Genomic DNA, 26,331 nt, shown 5'->3' on the forward strand with positions numbered 1-26,331 from the left:
TAATTCACTAAGACATTTGAATCAGTGGCAGTTTTTATTTTGCTACTTATCATAGATAATGTGATTTAGAAATGGATTTTTTAATAACTAACAATATATTTAAGAAATAAATGAAAAGAATAACCTTTTTCATAGAATTTGGTGCTTTTCTCTTTAGAAATTACTCATATTGGCACAAACATCCACTTATGTAATGGAGGTTTGATCAGATGTTTAAATGGATGTGCAAACGAGCATTAGAAAAAAATATTCAGGGGATAACTCAGAGAAACATTTAATCTCTTTTTAAGTGCTTGTGGAACCCCTTAAGAAAGTGGAAGCCTAATTATAATGGTCATATCAAAAACTACCACAGCCCCAAATTACAAGATGGCAGAACCAGATAGAAACTTTGTTCATCACCCAACATTTACAGCATTCCTCTGGGGGGCTCCTACTTACATCTGGAGGACATTTGAAAAAGCAATAAAGAAGAATTATGCCACCCCCCCCCCCCCCCCCCTTTTGTGATTAATGGGTGCTGTTGTTTTTCTCTTTTTGAAGGAGACAACAAAAAAAATGAAGCATATTACAAAAAACATAAAACACGAAGAAATATTTCAAACTTTCTAAGATTTTATGATCAACTTTACTTTAACAATTGAGTAAAAATTATTTAAAGAGGCTATACTGTAAGAGGTGAAAGACTATGTTTTTGAAAAATATTTTTAAGTGTGAGTTTTTTTTTTCTCAATCCAATATTAATTCAAATTTTTTTTTTAATGTATTTTAGAAAGTAGCAGACAATATGTCTGCAATACGAGCTGATTTTATTGTAAGGCTCTGCTGATCTTTAACAAGGCTGCAAGCGATATTGGAAATTGGTGATGTTTAATAGACGCGGACATTTGTTTATTTTAATGAAGAACTATATATATGTTCTTTCCAGCTTTTTATTGTCATGACAATGTCACAAGTACAGAGCAGCGAAATGAATTCTGCATTTAACCCATCCCTTTTCAGAGCAGTGCGCTGCCATTGTACAGCGGAGCGGTGTGGGGTAAAGGTTTTGTGCTCAGAAACCCAGAGTTGCAGTCTGTGGGAGTGGGGCTCAAACTCAGAACCTCTGGATTCCAAGCTCTATGCCCTAAGCACTAGGCCGCCACTCCCCCTAATGTGCATGAGTCTGGGAGTATCTGCTGGTTATGACTTCTGACAGTAAAACCTGGCATCCAGATCCATCTCACGAACTGCTCGCTGACCACCTGTCCTTGATTAAGACTCTTAAAGTCACTGGATCCGCTTGCCTCTATGAAGCATGTCAGGAGTGTGTTAACATAAGCACACCAATCATCTGTCCCTGAGCAAAACTACAGCTGTCAAACTGTGCTGCACGCAAACAGATGCTATAAGGTGTTGAGAAAGGTATTCCTCTCCTGTTTGCAGAGGGATCAGACTGCAAGTCTGAGTGCAAACATTTGTCTTTATGTTTTAAAGCAGCAGGTCTACACCTAAAATATCCCTAAACAAACACAAACTTCAGTGTTTCATAGATACAGATGATAACACATCAAAACTTAAATGCAACATTGCTTATTGTTCTCAAAAACAACTCACTGACACCAGTCATATTTTCATCCCCATTGTTTTTGGAATGTAAATGGGCTTTAATATAATACTGAAAGTTTTTTTTTTTTCCAAACACATTAACTGTGCAGTTGAAAATAACGCTGAGTAGATGTTAGCAACTCAGGTTGTTTTATGACTTTTCTCTGCTGTTCCTTTCTTTGAAAGAGGATTAAAGTGACAGGCCCCACCCTTCTTTAGTGCGTACAAAACCAACATACACACATTCTCATCTTGCATTTGTAGTGAGGACCGTGTGTTGAATCCTATTTACTTGCATTGAGTTTCAGTTATTTTTCAACTCTTTCTATGCCGTAACCCTGATATAACCCCATACCTGACTATTACCAGTGCATTCTGCCCTCTAACCTTAAACTAAACTTATCTCATACTTTAACCCTAAACCCAATCGTTAGCAAACTGGGAAGCCAGGAACAGTAAAAAGTCCTCACTCAGGTACAAATCTGATAAAATTGATGGTGAGATCTGAGAAATGGTCCTCACTCTGATGCCAGGACAGAAGCACAAACACACACACAGACAGCACCACAGGCCAATAAGAGGCCTGGGACAAGCCCTGGCAAGCCAGACCGTTTTAACTAGGACCCCTACGCTTGTAAGTGCATATTATCAAGTGTTATTGTCATGGTGCTGAGTGAGACGACCAAAACATCACATGATACGACTTCATTAGATTTCATCACTGCACAGCCTTGACTGCAACTAAAAAAAGAAAGCAACACAAACAAAATGCCTTACATGTGGTGTGACTGCGAGTTAAAGATGAGACAACCAGCTGAGACTGACTCAGACGACTAGTTTGTTTGGCAGGCAAAAAAAGATTCCCCTGCTATGGGGTTAAAAAATAAATGATCATATATTTCTGTCTGTTTTATATTGTCTTGTTTGCAGAGCATGTACCGTTTAACCTGTTACAAACATAAAGCTTTATTTGTTTTACTGGGATTTTAAGTGATCGACCGACAAAATGTACCATGTAGTTGTTGGGTCAAAAGGACATAATGATTTTTGTACTTTTTTTTGTTGTTTTTTTTGCAAAGAAAAGTGTGGCATACCTTCCCTTTTGGCCTCGTATCCTGAAATAAATCAGAAGGTTTACAAGAAAGTATTGAAGTTTGAGAGAAATTTAAAGCAGATTAAGGCTAAGATCTATAGCTGAGGTGGAAAATCCATTTAAAGTCTTGTTGAAAGGTAGGCGTCTGGGAAAAAATTTGATTTCTCAATATATAATATGATTCTTGGCTGCCTGATATAATATCAATCTTCCAGTTCCCAATGTAAGTTTTTTTTTTTTTTAAGCAAACCATTACATTTGAAGTTGCCCAGCTCGTCATGACTCTTGGAAAAATATTATGGACATAATGTTTTACAATATTAAAAAAGAGAACTCTCCACCTTTGGGTCATGTCTTTTTTTTAACATTGGGATAATGAGAACAAGAAGAAAACAATATGATAACAAAAGATAAAGAATTAGGGGCTCACAATTTAAAAGTCTTTCTTTAGCTAAATTAATTATTCAAGGTTTGTCAGAGACAAGATTCTGGGTTGGATAATTTTTCTTGTGCTGTTGCAACTGCTGACTCAAAGTATTTTTTTTCTGAGGCCAGCACAAAAATAAGAGGATCCCAGAGGACCAGGGAGGAACAGAAAAGAACATCAACGACAGCCTGCAACCAAAACTCACTGTCAATAGTGACACCAATGACCCCGTTAAAAGTCCAGCATAGAGGGAAAAAGTGTTCTTGCTGCACATGTGTAGTGTGTCTGCTTTCCTTTTGGCTTCTTTAAATCTGCTGACAGGGGTTGACTAATTCAGTTCCTGATGCTGCAGCTGCACTTTACAACCTCTTCACCAGATATTGTTCTTCCTTTCTCTTGCTCACCCCTCTTTTTCTTGCATTTTCATTTGCTATGGTAATAAAAACTAGAACCTTTTCAGTTTAGTAGCTGTTGATGTGATACAGTTTGATGCTAAAGCTTGCACCCGTTGCAGACAGCTTATGAGGCATGCATTTTTCAGTGCCACACCTGCATCATCCTCCTGAGAAATAACGGTTGCCTAAACACTTTTAGCTTGCTGCTCTCCAACTGATCCTACAGTCTTGCTGAATGAATTTGTTGACCTTTCCTCCATTTTTGTGCACCGTTGTTGTTGCAGTCCTTTAAATTCTTGGCTGCCCCCGAGTTAACCACTCCCATGGTTTCTATTTTCTTTCTCTTTTTTCTTTTTTTTTTTTTGGGAGTCCTGAGACACAGTGACCCACTTCCAGTTCCTTCCTCTCTCTAAGCAGAGTGCGTAAAAAAATTCTAAAGTTAACAGTTTCTGTTTTTTCATTTGTTTTTCTCCAAGTTGTATTCTCCTAATCTCACACATGTCCACCCCTATCAGTCCCTACACGGTCTGCATCAACCAGCAAATAGTTGTCCTCTTTGAGCTCTGGAGTGGGCAGGGAACTTTGCCATCACTCATTATCAGGGGGTCCCCTGGCACGATGTCTCCCTCCTCTGCATGCAAGGAATGCAACCTAGATGCACCCCAAAAACTTCACAAAAAGCTGCACTCATTCAGACTCACACAGCAGAACTTTATAATTGCTTGACCAACAGCAGAGTCTAGTCAAAGGAAGGTAAAAGCAAAACTGTTTTGATCAGAGGGAACGTAAAACTGTTGTTCAGCTCTCTGTTTTACCCTTTTTAGCTATGCACAGCTGTATATTGAAGCTCCAGAAATATTCACACTAGTTTCTTCTTTTATGACATCTGTAACTTTAGCTAAATCTGACTTGCACAATCTGTTATAAACAGAAACCATTACATTGTTGTCCATCATGTTTTTGTCTTATTTCCCCCTTTCTTTCTACCAGTTTCAACCCCTGCCTCTCCTCTCCACCCACTTGTTTTTCTCTCTCTCCCTCTCTCTCTACCTTCCCCCATTGCTGAGTCTGGCAGGTCCACGGGTTCAAAGACGTGCACGAACCAGAATGTAGGTCAGCTATTGGTGCTGAGTTACCGATTAGAAACAGCTGTATGTTTGTGGGCCACTCTCTCTCTATTTATCTGCTGCTAGCAACCACTGCATGACAAGACAAAGAGACATATTCACACTGTTGCCCCGAGCTCTAAAAACTTTGCATTTAGTTCCACTTTATTCCCCTAAAACAAATGACAGCTAAAGGAATCACAAGAGCAACCAGTTCTCTTGTGTGGATAAATAAATAGGCCATACTCATCATTGCTGCAATTGATTTCAGGAAAAACAAAAAATGTGTATGCTGTTCGCTTGCCCTCTTTTTTTCTTTATTGCCATTTTGAAAAACTTTACAGTTGTTTATTGCTGCTCTCTTTCTCAGGACAGGTGGGAGTATCTGTGGCTTTCCTATTGTCTTTGGATGATTTTTTTTTAGCTGGTTTTCCTTCTGTTTACCCTGTTTTCACATTTTGCAATGTAAAGCCACAGACTTCTGATTTCACACGATAGAAAAACACAAAATTATGCCAATATAGAAGGAAAGTGGATTTTAACATTTTCAAAATGCCTAAATGTAAATGCTTTGTAGCGCAACCATTTGCTACAGCTACAACCCTTTTAGCTACAACAGAACATGAACTTTAACCAATAACACTACTTTCTAAGCTTAGTCGTTTCCATGTCTGTGCAAAAAAGCAATCTGTAAAGAGGAATAAGCAAAACTGCGCTGAACACTGCAAAAGTTTGAATCTAAGTAATTTTTTCCTAAAATAAGTTATTTTTTTTCTTGAATTGAGCAGGTAAGGGAGACACGTTGCAAATGGAATAAGACAATTTACAATTTACATTTAAAATAACAGTTTACATTAAAAAAGACAATAGCTGTCTCTTATTTCAAGTGCATAATATCAAATAATCAATTTTTAAGGGTAAAAATAGGCAGATCATCTTATTTACCAACTCAAATTAAGGGTAAATACGCCTAAACACTTGTGCATTTGCAGTAGAGTTTTGGGAACAAAAGTGATCAAACACCTAGAAGTAGGTGTATAATCCAGAAGGCGGGATAGACAGTGCAGTTGGTCTGACAACATATTCTCCCATCTGAGTTTTGGATCTCTGGGAATGTCTCGCTAGGTTTGCAGCTCTGTGTCATTCTTGCCAATTTCAGACAATCAAACTTAAGCTTTAACAATATTATTTTTATTAACAAGTAAGTATTAACAGCTTGGCGTATTGTTGTTTGATGAACATACTCAATAAAAAAAAAAGACTTACGCAACTTTCTATCTAACCTTAGTCCTTTGTTTTTGGTGATGCTGTTTGATAACTAATGCTCTCTAAATGGAGATCTATACAGAACAGGTGTACTTATAAAATCACACACAGGTCAACTCTACATACTTGGCTCCTAAGGGGTATTAGTTGCACTAGATTTTATTTAGGGGCATGATCTTAAATGAGGCTTTATAGAAATTCCCCAAAAAATATTCAGAGAATTTAGCCAACTTTTACTGACAAATTATAATAATCAAAATTAATATCAAAAGTAATTGTTTTTGTTAGGCCCTCATTCTACTATCACAAAGGGGAAAACATAAGCAAAAAAGGGAATCAGGGGATTTTGAGCATCAAGGACTACTGGAAGGATATGTTGGTTGATTTTTGTTTTTAGTTGAGTCTCTTTAACCGTTCCCCTTTATGCTCCCACCTCAGGACCGGATATGAGCAGTAGATGATGATGTAGGAGTGCCTAAAGGGCAGAAGAAAAAAAATCCAAACGCACGCTTATGCACACCTGCCTGACGTTCGCTCCTAAACCAAGTCTGCATTCAGGTATGACAAAGAGAATTGTTGACACACAATAAGTCACACACAACCAGGCAGTGCTCCGTGTGTGCTGGACCTTGAGGAATGGTGATAATTACAGCGTCGTTTTGTCTCTGACATTTGTCCCAACCACTCCCTGTGACCACTTGTGAGCCAGCTGATGAAAAGCTTAAGCTTCACATTTCAGCGGCGTAGGTATTTACACACACGAAAACAGCTGATTAGGGGAGCCACATGGGTTCTTCTTCACAGCTGTTGGATGGAGTCTGGTTGACAGAAAGTTTGAATATTGAAAGATGCAGTTGTTTTTAGGACCGTTTGTTCAGTTATGATGTTTTTATTTGACGTTTAGATACATTAAACACTCGAAAAGTTTGATCTCAGACTTTTAATTGTTTGTTTTTGCATTTTAATCACCATGGGATGATTATACAAAGATAGCGATTACTTCTGTGGACATGTTTCAATTGATCATGTTTTGCTTTCTTCTCTAATCCACAAATACTTAATTCAATTCAATGTAGTTTATTTATATAGCACCAATTCACAACATGTCATCTCAAGACACTTTACAGTTCAACCAGATCATACACTCAAATTGATTCAAAGTTTTCTATCTAAGGAAAACCAGTTGATTGCATCGACTCATTGACTCGAATGCAATCCCTCACTCTAAGCATGCTTGTAGCGACAGTGGAGAGGAAAAACTCCCTTTTAACTGAAGAAACCTCCAGCAGAACCAGGCTCAGTGTGAGCTGCCATCTGCTGAGGCCAACTGGGGTTCAAGGAGACAGAAGCAGAGATACAAATAGCAGCTGTAAAAAGCTTTAAAAAATTCCTACAGCCACAAAAATGAAACACTGAAAATAGATTCCCTCTTTATTGATTTATTAGTGAAATCTAATTTTGTGAAAGTGTGTAAACCTCTTATAGGATATTTATTAAATGAATTGTGTGAATGAGGTTTAGGTGTACATGCTTTTTTTCTTTTTCTGCTGGCCATGTAAACCAAGCATGAAAATAAATGTTGAAGGAGCACATGAGGTCACTTCAAGGTCACTGCTTAATTTATTCACATTTAAAGCTACCTTTTATACTTAAAGAGTGTGATCTTCAAAGGATGTATTTTGGGTGGACGGTCACTGCAAAATCAATACAAGGAAATTGTTCCAAGTCACCACAGGTCCAAAGAGGAGAAGCTGTCTGCACTTCAGGGATTTGTAAAACCCAGACATTCTGACAGGGATTCTCAGCAGGTTGTCAGACAAATCCAGAACCACCACATCCAGCCTTCAGTGTTTTTTTCTGCTCCCGTAACTTCAAACCATCCACTACAAGAGCAGAACCACATCTATTAGTGGGTGGTCTGTCACCATCCTTCTCTGCTGCCCACCCGCATGAGAGGATCTGACTGGTTTGCATATTTATTGGGCAGGATGTTTGTTGTTGAAGACCCGCTGTTTGAGTGTATGAATTAGTTCCAGTTCACCAGTTGCCATGGTCACGGATATGCTTGTTTTATTTGAACCCATTCACACCAACCCAGAACCCACCCACCCCTTCCATCACAGCCTAGTGGGATTGCTTTTTTTTCTATGGATTTTACTATGATGAGAACCAAACCAAACAACCCGGAAAAATATGTTTCCACAAACACATTTCATAAGACATAGTTAGCAGTGGTTTAAAAGCCTTCATGCTTCCACACTACATGAGACATAAGCAGGACAACATGATGCTCATAGTCATGTGGTGCTGAGCTTCAGAGGTGAGGGGGCATGTGACAGTTGTTATTTTACTTTAGATGGAATTACACAGGGAAAGGCCAGGAAACCAGGAGGGTTTCAGGTGTAGAAAACAGTCCTGTTTAGATGCAAAGACACATGAGATTGAAAAACTGAAGGACACTGAAACATTCTATCTGATGAATAGCCTCAGATAGAATGGTAAGAACCAGGCAGATGGATAGATTGATTGAGTATTCTGACTCCACCTCTAACACTAAATTCAACAAAACATGAAAATATATTTAAAATGTTTGCCATATTGTAGTTTTAGTAGGGATTCATTTTTGGAAGAAATGTATCATCAGTTTCTCCCCGGGTACTCCGGCTTCCTCTCACAGTCGAAAAACATGACTGTTATGTTAATTGGCTTCTCTAAATTCTCCTTAGGTGTGAGTGTGTGCGTGAATGGTTGTTTGTCTCTGTGGTCTCCTGCGATGGACTGGCGACCTGTGCAGGATGTACCCCGCCTCTTGCCCATTTACAGCTGGAGATAGGCATCAACACCCCTTTTGACCCCGCTTGGGAGTAAGCATGTTAGAAGATGGATGGATGGATGCATCATCAGTTTCCCACCATACTCCCTGGCTAGAATCACCTTGTCCACATGTCACTGATTTTATTTAAACATCCTTGTTTCCATTGATCACTTCTACTTTCTTTCATTTCACCATTCCCAGTTTAATGTCCTGTTGCCTTATTGATTATAAATTACTTTAATTGTTTTTTGTTCAATCTCACCATGCTGCTTCTGTGCACCTGTCTGCCTATGACAAATGACATTGGTGAAATGGTCAATGGTCACCAAACCTTTTCATTAATAGCCTGAAGTCTACCAAGTATACAAAAAAACTATCCAAGAACTTGTCTTCAGCAACGATTAACAGCCCAGAATAGTCTGCAAAATTAGACAAATTTAGCATTAAGTTGAAGCCAGTATATTTGATACAGTTGGCTTTAAGATGTGGACACACCAAGCTTCATTGTTTCAGGACTATTTCTTTAGTAACTACCCTGGTACTTCACTAATGCTGACTCATAGGAATCTTCAGTGGGAAGGATGATGGAACGTGTTGCGTGATTCAAGCAACCAAGACTAGTTGAGTCATCATTAACTCCTTAGATCATGTGATAAACTGCCTCAAGTTAATTTTAGCATGAGCTTACATATAACCTTGATTGCTGCAACTTATTCGTACCAGACTAGAACTGCTTTTGCCTTCTGACGTGACTTAATTCTTTGTGCAGATTAGACAAGATTTCAGTCACATTCGTCAGAAACTTTGATTAACCGTCAATTGATATCCAGTTCCACCATTTTCCTCTGACAACAGCATTCCTCCACAGAACAGATACTTTTTTCCTGATCATTCTCTATAAACCTTTAAGATGGTTGAGTCTGAAAATGTCAGCAGATCATCATTTTCTGAAGCCCAGCAACAGAAATCAACTCATGTTCCAAATCATGAAAATTATCTCTCCCGTTTAGATGTTCTGTTTGAACCTCACAAGTCATTTTTACCAACTCCAGATAGGCATTTGCAATTATAAGTCCTTTGTTATCAGCTGATATACTATTTGTAAACAGATGGGCCTAATAAATTGGCAGATGAGTGGACTCTACCAACTATAAAGTGGAAATATAAGAAAAACCATGCAAACCTGCTCATTAAAGCAGTTGTTTGCCACCAGTGCAGAGAAACACATAGGGGATCCTGATTTCTGTTTCTCCATTTCTTTCTTCTCAACTTATCTCATAACCTTTTTCCTTTTGGTCATAGTCGCTTAGAAAATCAACATTTCAATTACTGATCCTATCATCAAAACAGTTTTTCAAACTTTAATCTTCCTCTAGCAATTTTCACTTGGGTCACTGTAAATAAGGAAAGTGTTGGACTTTTGACCTGTGTATGGAGTGACAGTGGAAGGAACTGGATAAATCTTGATTACACGTGGAACAAAAATATTGGAAGGCAGACTGCACTGGGGAACTTTGGCCCAAAAGAAGCCAGGAAGATGGTGTTGGGTGCTTTGTGACGTTGAGTTTGTCAGTAAGCAATCAGTAGATTGCTTAATCATTAGATTAAGCAATAAATCATTAGAGCTAAAATAGTACCAGAGTCATTTTTCACCAACAAACCCAAGCCAGGTGGGAAACTTTATCTTGGCTTTATTTGCTCTTTAAACTAATGCTACTGACACAATGCGACTTCCTTGAATTTTGTCAAAGCCTTAACAACCTTCTGCAGAGGCATCCTCTCTGCAGCAGTGCAGCTGGTGTGTCACATTGTGATGTAGATACAGAGAATGCTCTCCACCACATAGAGATAAGTTTCTCAAGATTGAGCTTCCAAGTCCAGTTCTCTCCACAGCTTCCTGAGGAAGTATAAATGCTGATGGGCTGCTTTCCTGACCAGACAGGAAGTGTTGGCACTGCAGGTGAGGTCACTGGATATATGCACCCGCAGGTACCTGTAGCTGGAGACCACCTTCATCGCTGCTTCTCTGAGGTACAAGAGACACAAAAGATCCTTGTTCCTTCTGAAAATCCACCATAATCTCCTTCGTCTTACCCATTTTAATGTAGAGGTTAATGTCTCTGCACCACTGCACCAGGTGTTCAACCTCCTCTCTGCATTTGGAGTCATTATTGCTAGTGATGTGTCCCATAACTGATGTGTCGCCTGCATATTTCACTATATGACAGATGGTATGTCTAGCCATGCAGTCATATGTCAGCAGAGTAAACAGGAGGGATAAAGCCCTGGGGTGGGCCAGTCCTGAGGGTGATGGAGGACGATGTGATGTTGTGGATCCTGACAGTCTAAGCTCTGTTGATCAGGAAGTCCAGGATCCAGTTCCCCAGGGTGGAGCTTTTGCACCAAGGTCTGTGGGATGACGGTGTTGGGGGCCAAGGAAAAATCAAGGAGATGGATGTAGGAATTTCTGCCTTGCAGATGAGTGAGGGCTGTGTGGACCACCGACGAGATGGCATCAGCGGGAAATCGGCTCCTCACTGTGATTTTGATAGATTCCTTGATAGGGGTCATGACTGCCTCTCAAAGTACTTCTTAATAACCGTTGTTAAGGGTATAGTGGGGGATTTTCACAGATTTTTGAAAAGACCCGCCCTTTCTACTTAAAGAAAAATGTACAACGCTGTTCCTGCTCCTGGGGGGGAACACCTATTAAACGCGTGCGAGAGCATGCATGAGCCCATTTCTCCTTGTGCATGCTTTGTTTATAAGTTGCTGTTTGCACAGCTCATACAAGCTTGCTTTCCAAAAGAAGATTTGCAATTTTTCCACTATGTCAGACTCAGTGCCGGTAAATGAAAATGGGGACAAGCATGTAGGACGGCCTTACGTAAACATATTACCCGAAAGATTTACAATTTCTTGGGATCTGGAGAAGTTCCACCTGTCTCCAGCAGAGTTCGCTGTGGATCCTCCTGAGTGGAGCCTTCGACACACCCGAAGCCCATCTCATCATCAGGAGGATCCTCCACTATATAAGCAGCCCTCAGACCTCGCATCAACGCCGCAGTGTTTATCCAGTTTGGTTAGCACCTGAGCCTCTCTACCTCTGTGAAATCTTTGTTGCCTCTAGTCTCCTAGTTGGATACTAATTCCCCTTTTTGCCTCTGCCTACAGGAAACCTGTTTTTGCCCTGTAAGCTCTGGATGAGCTTAACCTGTCGAGCCTGCCCTCTGAGCCAAACCTGAAGACCTTTCTCTGGATTCCCATGCTGCTCTGGACGAAGAGCTGGAAAACCAAGGTCTGTCCTAACGTTAGATGCAAGACGCTGAAGCTGAAACTGAACTCTGCTGAATCAAACAGTCTCTGGAACCAACAGTGCCTCTCCCAAAGCCAAACCCGGATTCTTCAAGGTAGATCTCTGAAGATAACATTTCCACATTCATCTGCTATGTGGCTAACTGAACTGTCTCCCTTCCAGTATCCTGTGAACCAGATCCCCAGACGTGAACCTGAACCAGACATATACATATGTACCTTTGTTCAATAAACTTTGTTAAACTTTTACTCCAGTTTCCGTCTCCGTTGTGTTCTGCATATTGGGCCTCTCTGAACCAATCATGACACTTTAATTCAAATATACAAAGACATATAGTTAAAAATGCCACAAAATTGCACCTGAGACATGCAGGCTTCTTGGGCTCAACAGTTTATTTAAAAAAATAAATAGAGAGCCAACCATCTTATGTCACGACTTCTAACTGTTTTTATAAGAGAAATAAAAGAGAGGTGTTCACAGGGTTACTGCTGACTATATTATTTATTTCCACCACACTTTATGATAACTTTAATAGATGTTTTATTAAAATCACACATAATTTAGAAACTTACATGATAGCAGTTTCTACCAAACATGTTAGCATTAGGCTTAAAGATAGTTTCTGTCTCTATAACCTATATTTTCTCATATAGTCATAATAGTCTTATCATTATAACAGAGTTGGCCACAGCTGATCTGTGACATGAACGCCATTGGACAGAAAGGATCCGCTGTCAGCATGTCAAGATGTGGCCAAGATGGATGTTGGATACAGGAAAAGGAAGAGTTATAGAGGAGAGAGCAGTCATTTGGCTGCACAGCCCTGGGGCATGTGGAGCCTGAGCCACTATGATCACAGAGCATGCAGATGATAAGCCTATAAATAGAAAAAAATGAAAGAAGGGACAAAGGCTATTTCCTTTATAAAACTACGCAGAGGAATAAGTGGTACTGGAATGCAAACGCAACAACCACTAGATCAAATTATGATTTAAATAGCTGTGCATGATGGAAGTATTGACACCATGCATATTTTTAATTTATTTTAGGTTTATTTTGATAGACTACAAAAAAAATTCAGTTGGATTTAGCTCTAGACCTTAACAGGTTACTCATACAGTGGTCTTTGCTTTGATCACAACAATGTTCTCTGTTTAAGGTTGCTGCTGTGCTGGAAGATGAACCTCCCCCCTCCAGGACTGGCCTATATGTTGCTCACTCCCCCCTATGAGCAGCATCTCTGTCTTATCACTGAAAAGCTTCCCCATGACACGAGGCTGCCATTGTCATGTTTCAAGTGGGGGTTGATGTGATCAGGACGAGACAGACATGCTATTTTGTTTGTAGCATCACTTTATCCTGAATGTTTGTTCTTTCCACTACATTACTTGGGTTAAAGTAGTTTTTTTTAAATATAAATGTCTTTTAACAGTACAAAAAGTTGACACTCATTCATAGAGGCCAGATTTTTGGAGCATCGGCCTGAATGGATTCCCTATCTCCTGGGTAACTCCTTAAAAGTTACCATAGGATTCAACAGCTTCTTTTTGATGGCTTATCTTATTAAAAGAATCCTTTTTTAAACTTTTGCACAACTTTATCCTCGTTATTTCTGTGTTCATTGGTCTTAGTCCATTGGTTGAGATTGGATTTATTCATTTTTAGATTGTGCAATAAAGGATATAGCATATAAATCTGCACGATGGTTTTTTCAGATTTTTATTTTCAATTGTATTTAGCGATAAAGAGGAAAGCCATGAGACAAAAGTTATGGGTTTACAATCAGTAGTTTATCTTTTCATCAGTTCAGGGGAAAACAACTGCATTATCCAAATGACAGACTGATAGTAGTTTCTAGGAAAATGATCTAAAATGTGTACCCTGCAAGTGCCATTGACCAGAGAGAGTTAGCTGATTTCATGCTTTAGAAGCTGTCATTGGTGAACATCCAGTTCATGTCACGTTCCAAGTACCGTCACTGAATAATTACTGTAAACCGAGCAGCAGAAGCCACATCTTTCTTCTGAAATTCACTTCAGTTTGTTTTCAGAGGAAACAGAACTCCTAAAACAGAAGTGACTATGTGCTCATGATGATAAATGCTTCATAGAAGAGATCATTTCCGGGTTAAAGTCGACTTGGGTTTGCAATGCAATGGAGATTGACTCGCAAGGTCAGAAATAACGATAAACCAGGGTAAGTGCATGCTTCATGTGCCTCAGTGAGCCTGTGGCTTCCTGCAACCAGAATGTAGTTGCAGTTGTAAAGAGTTCACTGGTACAGTGCAGGAGTGTCATTGCACATGTGGGCTCATGATATGAAGGGTTCAAGTTGCATGACTACTCCATGATAACCCAAAAAGACCGTTAACAAACAAAAAAAAAGCATTAGGTGAAATTCAAGAAAATGCATCACTTTAGCTGTTGTGAAGCAGGTGAGTTTTATATTGTGTGTTATTTACTTCTCACTTTTACTTCTACATGGAGACCCATTTTACCACCACATTTATTTCTTTCATTAGCATAAAGACACCAAGTCAAATGAGTTCAAGACATCTAAAAATAGTGATTAGCATATTTTAAATATTTACTATCTCCCCCTTTCTGATCTGCATATCAATTTTAAAACTGTTAAAACTGTTGCGTTATAGAATGCAATCGGTTGCACCTCTTTTTGTCATTAAGGGGTAAATCTGTAAAACCTTTCTTACCATGTTTCATTTTCGATTCACATCATAGTTATGTGATTTTGTCTCTGCTTTATGTTAATCTTTTAAATAAATCAATCAAAATCCCTCGACCTTTATAGTCATTATATGAGATAAGACTTGAGAAAGAAAACTCTTCACAGCACCATTTATGTAAACAACACTATAGCATGCTCAGTTTCTAGTTGTATATTATCATCCGTCTCGATGTGGCAGATAACAAATGTTAACAGCTACACATACATGAGGGGATTCTTTAGTTTTGTCACAGTAATCTTTTTAAACTTGCTGACATAAACAGAACTCCAGACCCACACACTAACTTACACCATTCTATGATATACTATCTTGCTGTATGGGCCCCATGAGAATCTCATGTGTCACAGACTGTATTACCAAGAAAGTACAACACAAACGATGTTTGTGGACCTCAGGGTCTTCATAATTCACGCTGAGAGTCACTTCCTCATTGTGATGCATTTCTGATTTCTTCAGTATGCAATCCAACGAACATCTGGTTGCAAGCCTACAAAACTAGCTGCCATGCTCATAAAAGCCAGATTTGCAATTCCCTCTAGAGATATTCATAATTCTTCAATTTCTGCAAAACCTCTGACACGTCACTGTTGTTTTTAATTGATTGTGGACGGGACAGTATTTTTTTTTTTCAGAATAGACCTGAAAAGAACTGATCTTGGTCACACGATCTGACTTGACTGAGAACAGTCAAAAAATAGCTAGCTTTGTTGTAGAAAGTTGGCTTTTTTTAGCAGATGTGTGCGCAATAAATAGAAACATGTGTCTTGATGAAACATGATTACTGACCTTTGGGATACATGATATAATATGTAAAAAAATAAATAAAAATAAATCTGAAAGAGGACATTTTTGGGATATCTGAACCAATCAGCTGATGATATTCAAAGCATTGTGAGTTCATGAGAATCGTACAGACAAATACTCATACATAGCCCTACACACTTCATAAACACTGACAGACAGATGAGCAATCGGAAAACAAAGTTATTCTAAAATAAAAAATCTAATTAGAATATGCTTTAAAATTTTTGCTAGGGCTAAATAAAATACAAGGACAAATAAAGCTCTACCTATAAAATAGTTTAAATCATACACATTTTGCAAGTATAATATTATTTCATCAAAGTTCAAATCATATTTATATCTGGTGATACACTTCTGGTTGATCATTTAAATGCATACCTGGTTGCAATTTATATTATATTCGGTACATATCCAGCTGTAAATTTAGTTCATAACACTACTGATCTATATATTATATTCATTATTTATAATAGTATTCATCTCTATACTCATTCAGTAGAAAACCCATGTCCTGTGTTTATAGAACCATTATTTATCCTGCACTTGCTGCTATTGCACTTCTGGTTAGACCTAAACTGCATTTCGTTGCCTTGTACCTGTACATGTGTAATGACAATAAAGTTGAATCTAATCTAATCTAATCTAATAGGTTGAAAGTTTTTAAAACACTTTCCTTACAAAAAATACATGGACAAGAAAGTCCAGTTATTTAAACCACTTTTTAAAAGATTGCATTAATGCCAATATTTCTATTGCCATTAAGCAAAAAAAAAAAAAAAAAGAGGTCATGGAGGTCATGTTTTCAACCAAAAGGGATTTGAATAAAGTATTGCATAGTGATGTTTTATATTAAAATATATGTAAAATACTAAAACTAATAATAAAATAATAATAAATGTAGTGTGTAGTTTAAGATATGCTATTGCAATAAAGTGTCCAAACCTCTTTCACATTCTTACCAGGTGTGATAAATATGTATGTGCATAAACAATTCTTATTTTGCATTCATGCTGTATTGTGCACCAAAAGATGAAGTAAGAATAAAGAGGTTTAAAGGGAAATTGGTGTTGCAACGGGTCCTTTATCTTCACAGCTGGGTAGCTTGGGGTTATGAGCCTACTAACAGAATACTCTCAAGATGACTTGGACAGGAAATAAAGACAAAACACTGTCCCTGTTACTAAGTATTAGATGCCATGCCATTTAAATAGTCATATATCAAGTGTTTAACGGAACAAATATTATCGTACTGCCCTAGCGAGTGTTGCTTATCCCGTGACCAAAACGCAATAAATAAATAAATCATACTTTAAAAAGTTATCTAATTTTTGGAAACCAAAACAACATCCAAGTTCAACCAATGAACACGCCCACCTCTTCCGCACTAGCCAATCAAACGCCTACATCCAGTGCGGGCGGCCAATAAGCATTCAGTAAGGCGGGCACTAGCGGCTGTTGCTAGGGCATATCACCAATGACTTCCCCCGGTCAAGCCAATCACATCGCGCGGAGGTGTTTCATTCGCGAGGGGAGCGTTTCTGATTGGTCAGCGGTGTAATCACTTGGTTTCCTGAGTTCAGATGCTGCTGTTACTGTAGTTTGGAGCCGACAGGACTCAGAAGTGAACGTAGCAGCATCTAGGGATCGCTGAAGAACAGTTTTTAATTTTCATCCTCATTCCATTATTTTATGATTTGTACATTTGTGTAGATATATATATATTCTAAATTCTATTTTTTTAAGGAATAAATAAAAAAAGCCGGAGAAGATGGAACTGAATTCGCTTTTAATTTTGCTGGAGGCTGCAGAATATTTGGAGAGAAGAGATAGAGGTAATTAAAGCTGATGTTGGTGGCATGTATATGAAAAAGCTGTTTTTTTGTGCATGGGTAAATTAGAAATGGGCTCGACTGAATGCTGCTGGGTTTTTAACACATATCCTGCCTACAGTGCAGGTATGATGTCACTTGTTTCTCATTGGGACACAGACAAGGCGACAAAGTGGACCCTGAAGCATCATGTGCTTCAGAAAGATAAAGTATTTTACTTTTTTTTTTTTTTTTTAGTAATGCATCTTGCTCGGGTATTTCGTTTGATAAATGGAAATATATAAAATCTATAAAAACGTGCGTTATTTTGCACAGACATGCGTTATATCTTACAATGATTATATTCATCAATGCTTTGATGATGTGTCAGCACAGGAAAAAAAAATAACATTTTCCTTTTTTTTTTGTCTTATATGTGTGTCCACAGAGGCAGAACACGGTTATGCGTCTGTTTTTCCTTACAGCAACGACTTTTCCAGAAAGAAAACTAAAGCTGCACCAATTTCAAGAAAAGCTCAGAACAATAGGTAAACATATATGTCTTGCTTTTAATGTGACATGTCAATGTAAAGTGTAGTAGTGCCTAAGCATGAGTAGCCCAGCCCTGTGTGTGTCTGGGCTGGGCTGGGATCACTGTGTTTTGGTCTCTCCAATCAACAGTGCCACGCGTACACTGTCAACTCTGTCTGTTTCTGTGCGTCCCTCCTCACGCTGAGAGCCCAGAGAGAGAGAGACAATCACATGCACATCCGACTTGCATTTAACCTTTCGTTTCTGCAGCTTGTCTAACACAGCTTGCAATACTTTCACTCCAGTTAAAAGTCTTGTGTTTTTCATGTGGCTGAGAGTGTTTTGTTTGGTGTGTCTGCTTGCAGAATGAAAGTCCTGCAAAAAGAAAGAGGGGTCGCATTTCTTCACATAGCCAAACATACACAGAGACCAAAGGCAGACCCCATTCTGCTTGTCCTTTTATTTATTTTTTTTTTTACCCCTTTTAAATCAGACTATCTGGGGTTTTTTTCTTCCTTTTCTTCCTTTAGTTCCCCCCCTGAAAGGCGCCTCCCATTCCAGCAGACTTTAAGAAGGTCTGCTGGACTGCATTACATAACTGCAGCTTTCAGTTTCGGTTCAGTTTAGCTTTATGACTTTTAAATGGTTAGATGAATGACTAAAGGTCGATATTTTATCCTTTTTTGTCAGAATAGCTCTGGCTTTACCACTTTGTGTCCTGCTTAGCTTCTATTTATATTCCATATCCTTGTGCATTGAATATCAGTTCATTTTAGAACTCTTTATTGCTGGATCTGTGAAATTTCATTTTTAATTTCATATTATTGACATTATTTTCTGAATATTTTGTAATTTAAGGTAAAGCGGAGGATATTCTTTTTGTGGGTGGATCATCAAGATTAGTTGTCCTCCTAATTGTCAATCAAGGCGACATGCTAGGCCCCATTTTCATCTTTGGGACTGATATATTGGAAAAATTGCAAATCTTCTTTTGGAAAGTAAGCTTGCATGAGCGATGCAAACAGCAACTTTTAAACAGAGCGTGCACGAGGAGAAACGGGCTCGTGCACGCTCTTGCACGTGTTTAATAGACGTTCCCTCTCAGGAGCGGGCACAGGGTTGTGCATTAAGTGGAGGGGGCGGGTCTTTTCGAATCAAAAATTTGCGCAAATTCTCCACTATACTAATAAACAGAGATTTTGACTGTTACTAGACGGACGTATTAGCGGGAGTTTTTCAAGATGGATTTGTTGAGACTGCAAACTCAGATCTCGCCACTTTATAGCTTGCAGCACAAGATTAATTTTCAATGCTAATTAAGGACATATAAAAAAAAATACTTTAATTCATCAGAGGAAATGGAAGAACACCCTTTTTTTCCAGAAGACATTCACTCCAAAATGACTATATTACGAGGGTAACACTAGGTAGAGGCCGATACCCAATACTAGTACGAAAACATTACCATTTTGTTATTCATTCTAATTGTACCTACTTATATATAATCCTGTTTTGAACCCAGCCACTGACCCATTGTGTGTCACTAATATCCATCTTTGATTGCGTTTCTGAGTCATGCAACTGTAATGAAATCCAAGACATTCCATCGTATTATTAGACCTTACTGCAACCCTGAGTGACTTTAAACCATCAACACGCCTGCATCAGGTGGTTAGTTACTGTGGTTATTAACATAGGGTAAGGAGGGAGGAAGCAGTGTGTGTGCGATGATGTAAGACTTTTACTGAAAGCAGAACCGTTTTCAGGTAAAGAAGTGAATACTGTACAGAAAGCAGCGGAAATAACGGCAAATTTGCATTCTTTTATTCAGTTTTAGATTTTAGTTCGATGTGTATGCCGGAGATCTTCTAAATGTCCCACTTTCTTTACTGTTTCGCTCAGGAAGGTCGGTGGTGACACAAAACCTCGCATCTTCATTATTCAGTTCTGCTCTGTTCCTGGACAGTAATCATCCAAAGCAATATATATATTTTAGTTATTTTAGATGGTAAAGGGCATCCTTAGGCTTAGACCTTACAATAATCTGGATTTATAATAAAAGATGGTTTCAGGACAGTTATTTCCTGCAAGGGGAGGGGGGTATTGCTGCAAAAAAATCTTGCAAATATCCTTTTTGCTTATTGAAAAACTGCAACTTAACTTTACATACCACAGATTGCTGCCTGTTTGAAATGTAACCTGAGGAATTGATTGGGTAATAAATCCTTTAAGCTCATGTTGCTAAAAACAGAGTTGTCACACCAGATTGACCTTCCCTTCATTTGTCTGCAGAACCTATTCAATCTACTGGAGACACGCCCTTACTAGGAAACTAATTTAGTCTTTTTAAATGAGCATGTGTTTTTTTTCATAGGGAACTGATCCCGGTGTGTGACAGTGGTTATGTTTGGTTAGTAATTCCCTGTTTATCTGAATAAATAATGAGTTTGATAGGGAACCTGAATGACTTGATGGTTCTGTTTGTAGGAAGCATCCATTTAAATGCTGTTTTATGAAGAGGTTGCTTTTGGATCGTCATTCCTCGGTAGTGAACCTGTTTCTACTATTTCTGTGGGTCCAGTTTCGTTAAATCAGAAGTTGTACTTCAAGTGCATCCAGATCCACCAGCATGCTGTTGAACTTAGAAGGAAACGCATCCTTTCAGGTAATGGTGAATGATGAAAAGGATGTGCGGATGCGCCCCTGGGTGTGGTGGCCCACACACATACCTGTGGAACGAACCCACGCCCACCGGATCTGAAGTCTCTCTTTCACGCCATCCTCCTCTAACTGCTCAGTACCCACATTCCCTTTTATTTTTAAGGCTTTGACTGGACCTTTAGGTTTAGTCCTTGAAGCTGACTAATAATAAGTAGCCTATAGTGAATTAAAAAAGAGGGTCAAATAGAAAAAAGATGGAGGTAAAATGTTGAGTCAAATCAGTAAAAAAAAAAAAGAGATAAAAACAATAATTTCCATTGGCTTATAGAGAGAAGCAAACCTGGCGGAGTTTTTTTGTGTTTTAGCTTATCTGGGGGTCTGTTCCACATTTCTCATCTGAATTAGACAGAAATAGAAATAGCCACATGGAAAAGAGCTTTATATGCAGCCTTGAATTCTTTCCTGTGAGTAGGGAAATGGTGAGGGGATGGCCTCTGCTGTGCGACTTCCTCCTAAAAGCAGATACAGAGCATCATTGGTTTTGCATGCCAGATACTGTGCCTTTACATAATATGTAAAAAGTCTGTGTTAACTTGCAAGTATTTCCGTCCTGCTCATGACTTCCTGGTCATTCCCTGTGCTTTGACTGGGACGTTTCCCACAATTCGTGCCTCTTTGAATAGCCCGACTTCCTCCATGCTGGACGTCAGGCTCTTTTACTGGATATTTAGAAGTGCAGCAGTGTGACGTCCTGCACTCCTTTCTGGGATGATACTGTGCAGACAGATCCGGGTAACCCTTTAGGCGCATCAAACGTCGTCGTGGGACAGCTGTGGGAACCACTGCCTTGGGAGCAGTGGAAAGTTTGAAAAAGGGCTTGTTTTCAGCCTCGGTCCCCTTTGTTGCTGTTTTTGTTTGTTGGTGCTGCGGTATCCATGATGGCCTCATGAACAGAGGGCCTGTTTCGGCTGCCCTCCCGGCTGCCTGCGTGTCATAATGCTGGTGGGGAGGAGGTCTTGGAATATCCCACACACTGAGGAATTCTGCAGCGTCTGAAGCCTCCAGACGTCTGAGAGGGTTTTTTATTTTTCCATGTCCTCGTCCGCTGACCAGCTATCGTGCAGAAACAGCAGAAGGGCATCCAGGATGCACGCTTTGTCACACAAACCACACTGTCCAAAGAGAAGCTGCGCTCTCAGCATTTTAGATGGAAAGCCCTGTTAAAACTTTACATTAATAGAGCTTATTTGAAAGATTTTTATTGCTTCACCCCCATAAGGACTCAAAATTGGTGAAAATTTGCTGTCAGAAGGGGTGTGATGCTCTTCTGCAGCTGGACGTCGCCCCTCATGTCAGTCAGTTTTCCACCTCAGCTGATTTTTTTTTTTATTAGCCCATCTGTCTGTACACAGCAGCTTTAGTTAGAGTACAAACATATCTTTGAAAAGGTTTTTTGGCCTCATTAAACTGATCTGGAATTATTTTTCCTAGCTCCCTGTTTGCTCGGGCTTCTGCTTTATGACCTACTTTCTGTTGATGTTGGGTTCATGGCCAGATGTGCTGATGTTTTCTTGCATGGTTTGTTGTCATGCTTAGACGTGGCCAATCAGAACCGAACCCTCACATCATGGTTGATATTTTGCAATTTAGCGCCTTTCTTGTGATATTATTTTCTTGAGTTGAGGTCAGTCGGCAGCTTTTCCAGCTCATGCTTCGGCTGCAACTAATGATTATTTTGCAGATCATTTCAATTCAGTTTATTTATATAGCGACAGTTCACAACACATGTAATCTCAAGGCATTTTACAGTTCACCAGATCATCCAGTCAAATTGATTCTATCTATCTAATTGATTTTCTATCTAAGGAAAACCAGTTGATTGCATCGACTCATTGACTCGAATGCAATCCCTCACACTAAGCATGCTTGTAGCGACAGTGGAGAGGAAAAACTCCCTTTTAACAGGAAGAAGCCTCCAGCAGAACCAGGCTCAGTGTGAGCGGCCATCTACTGAGGCCGACTGGGGTTCAAGAGATTAATCTCTATATTATTTTCTCGATTCATAGATTAATATTCAGATAGCCAAAGGTTCCTTAAAAAAGACTTTTCACGAAATTAAACCAGGTGAAACTAAAACTTTTCTGCTTAAGGAGGATGGATAGAGCACATTGACAGACAAAAAATATTGTGTTTATCTTAAATGCAAAATGTTTACATATATTTCTTTACAATCTTGGTATAATTACAGCTCTAAGTGGGTTGCTCTGTCAGCAAAAGACACGTTTTAAAGTCTCTATAGTCCAGTTAACGATTATTTCAATAATGGATTAATCACGAGTAATGAATTGCTTCAGCCATAGCTCATACCCATATTTTATAACCCTACAGTCCCTTTGTTCTAACTTTCCCATAACAGTTAGATTCTTTTATGATATAATGTTGGACAAAATATGGACACAAATAATCATAGAAAATCTCATAGAATCTAATTGAAACATGTATGTGTTTTTTTTTTTTTTTTTTTTTTTAGGCATTTAATCCTATTTTAATTTGATTTAGTTTATTTTTCCATTGTGCGCCAGTAGATTCTTGTTAATGGGACTGATAATTATATTTAATTGCAGTTGAGGCTGGGTGTTTGCAGGACGAAATGTCCCGTACACCTTTTAAATGTTGCTGCGAAATGAGCGAAGCATAAAAAAAAGAGAGTTTCGCGGAATGACACAATTTATTTTCGTACATTAATGTCTAACAGCAAAAGCTACATTTCTTTTGTTGTTTGACCATCTGTTTCCATTAATTGTGGTTCTAATATCTGTTGGAATGAATAAAGCAGCATAACTATGAAAGACTTCCTGCTGGTGACTAATATTAACTTCAGCGCCATCATTCCCGTACATTAGACTAAGAGTTATAAATAATACTATAAATAACTATTTCTCAAAACCGGTATGAAACATTTCTAAGAGAACGAAATTATGCGTGTGACACTTAAGATGAGTGTTGTTGACTTTTAGTTAGTTTTCTAAATCAAAGAATTTTAAGCAGCTTTTCTTTTCTTTTATTTCCTGCAAACTAACAGACATCTTTGCGAAGAGCTTTGTGTGATTTTTTTTCCCCCCGCTAATAGTAGATTTGATTTGATCAATATTAACTAAAGTGAAAGAGGTCTTAAGATGCTTAGTGGCTAACCTGAGTTCCTTTTTGAAGAACCTTAGCATAACAGCTTTTTACACACCTTTCACTGGGGGTTATCTTAGTTGGCTGACCCCTCCCTGACAGGTTAACAGTGGTGTTGGGTTTCCTCCATCTGTACAAAACGTTCCTGGAGGATTTGTGTAATACAAACTGCTTATTAACCTTTTAACCTTTCCGCCCCTACGATCGTCTCCAAGCTTAAGGAGTTCAGAGCTTGATCGATCTGTGACCTCTACATATGATCTTGTTGACTCTTTACTGCTTTTCCTGCATTAATGGAATATAGTATATGTAGTATAAGAGTTATATGAAGATCTGATGAGTCAGTTAAGGCGGAAAAGTTCAGGAGCTTTGGAAAATTAACCTAGCGAGAGGTCAGCGTCCGTTTCTGCTCCTTTTTTGTCAGTATACTCAGATTTTTTCACTTTTAAAGCCTTTTTTTGTCTCTAATCTCTGTATGTTTTCCTTTTCTTGGTGTGTTCCTCTAAACTTGCTAAATCTGTTGCACATTCAAAAAAAAAAAATGCTTTTTATGATGTTGCCTGATATTTTAGGGGTTATATGATTATTGGTTTTTGACTTTCGTCTTTTCTTTTTCCAGATCGTCACACAACGAGCTGGAGAAACACAGGTAAGCTGTCATCGGACACCCTGCAGTCCTCTCTGTTGTTCTAATGTCTGTTTGATTGCTGGTTGTTTTTCTGAGAACCTCCCAGGCTGCAAATAGATGGCAGATTTATTCCTCTCAGGCAAAAAAAGTATGTATGGTCATCTTCAAAGAGAGAGAGAGAGAGATTTAGATAATTAATTTCTGGTGTCTGAGATCTGATAATGAGATGATTTCAAAGAGAAGCTCAGAGTGCATCAGATCTGTTTCCATTTCATAGCAGAAATCTGCCGGCATACTGGGGAATCCTGTCAGAAACATGATAATCCTGCCCAGAATATCGCTGTGAATGGAAGCAGGGAGAATCTGGAGCCTTTTTTGTCATTTCTCCAGACTCAGAAGTCCACAGATGGCACGCACACTCTCTGATCCAGCTTTTTTTCCCAGCATGCACCGCTCTCAAAGCACAAAATTGTTTTCCTTTTACTTATTTTTGGGAGCAACTCTCACGACTCATGGTGTGGGCACGGGAAGCACAGATGTCTGTTTTCGCTCTGTTTTGACTTCCATCTCACCAGGAATTAAGCTAAAACAAAAGCTGTTTTGTTTTCTCCCCCCCAACCCCCCCGTGTTAAGCACTGCTTCATAAAAATATTCATATGTATTTTTCATGGAACAAATGTACACATTTTTTGAGGGAGATTTAAGTGACATTATTGTATAATAACATGGTGGAATGGAAAATTCACCTTTTTATACAAGATTTACACAAGTAGAGAATGAGGCTTTTGCTTCCACAGAGGGGAAGCTCTGTTAGATTGGAGGGATTGTGAACGTCCTGCTTGTTTGCCATGTTTGTTGTGTCCCTCAGATCCCTTTTTCTTTCATCGATGGCTTTCTTCTTTCACTCTTCCATTAAGACCAGATTTGTGGAGTCAATATTCTTAGTAGTCCTGTCAACAGAAGTTTAACGGGTTTGATTACTTTTTGCAAAGCATGATAACAAGGTGCAAATTCTTCGGGTTCTTTGGTTTCCCCTAAATGCAGCTGGCCTTTTCTTGTGGCTTTAGAAAACCAGGTGATGTGACGGGCAGCATGTGAGCAGTGGTGTCTTTAATGCTGACACACACTGTCAGGGCTCGGGGTTTGCCAGTCACATGTCTGGGAGTGAGTAATTGTGTGTGTGTGTGTGTGTGTGTGTGTGCTATGAAGTGAAACAAGTAGGGACATATTCCTCCCTGACGTGCGAGGCAGAGACGTAGACCCTGGATGATTTCTCTGCAGGGGTTGAGACACAGAAGTTTCCTCATGTCCAATGACGGGTGTGGCTGGTTATTACTAATGACCAGTCAAACTGACAAACACGTACCAGTAAAGTCTTCCATCACCAGTTTACACACTTCCCTTATCATAAGTGGGGTTTTTTTCTTTTATAAAATGTGGACTGAAACACCTGACTTCTATTATGTTTACCAACGTTGTGATAAATATATATGATATATAATGGCCTGTTAATATGTCACCTTCTGTTTTTCTTTTTGTGGCCGTTTCTGTGGAAATTCTCAGTCTGTTATTATTATTATTATTTTCTTTGTAATGACAGGGCCCACCTTCTGATGGATGTCATTTTTATTATTTGCAACACCGTGACTCAAATCCTTGTCTGAGCATGTGCCCTCAAATTACAAGGTCCAAAGTACACGTCAGGACCTTGTGTCGGTAAACGTCTTGCATTAAACCCTCTACCTGTTACAGCTGGGTTTGTTTGGAAATTCTGGCGAATGCCGATGTGACGGGGCATATTTTATAGACATTCAGCTTGGAGTAGTTCAGCGCTCTCCTGCTCGCCACTGGGACGCGTTTCTTTTACTTCTAAGATTTAAATGAACATTTTTTACTGTTTGGAAAAAATTCCTGAAGCAAAAGTTTAATGGATGAAACATTAGTGGAACAAATCACCAGTTTTTTTGT

The 26,331-nt window shown here is 38.9% G+C and overlaps 1 protein-coding gene across 2 annotated transcripts in view; it reads left to right on the forward strand.

Annotated features, from left to right (window-relative positions):
- The first annotated feature begins 17,138 nt into the window (after positions 1 to 17,138).
- The window catches only part of mxd4 (MAX dimerization protein 4), a 31,044-nt gene continuing 21,851 nt past the window's right edge, over positions 17,139 to 26,331 (forward strand). The window contains exons 1-3 of one of the 2 annotated variants that reach the window (XM_038304729.1): positions 17,139 to 17,387; positions 17,800 to 17,911; positions 24,355 to 24,384. In XM_038304729.1, coding sequence (XP_038160657.1) covers positions 17,324 to 17,387; positions 17,800 to 17,911; positions 24,355 to 24,384 — 206 coding nt within the window. In that variant the 5' untranslated portion in view covers positions 17,139 to 17,323. The remainder of the gene's footprint in view (positions 17,388 to 17,799; positions 17,912 to 24,354; positions 24,385 to 26,331) is intronic. The other variant, XM_038304731.1, reaches the window with a different exon arrangement.

This window comes from Cyprinodon tularosa, unplaced genomic scaffold (assembly GCF_016077235.1).
Source record: "Cyprinodon tularosa strain WSP-4 unplaced genomic scaffold, ASM1607723v1 ctg540, whole genome shotgun sequence".
Classification (NCBI taxonomy): Eukaryota; Metazoa; Chordata; class Actinopteri; order Cyprinodontiformes; family Cyprinodontidae; genus Cyprinodon; species Cyprinodon tularosa.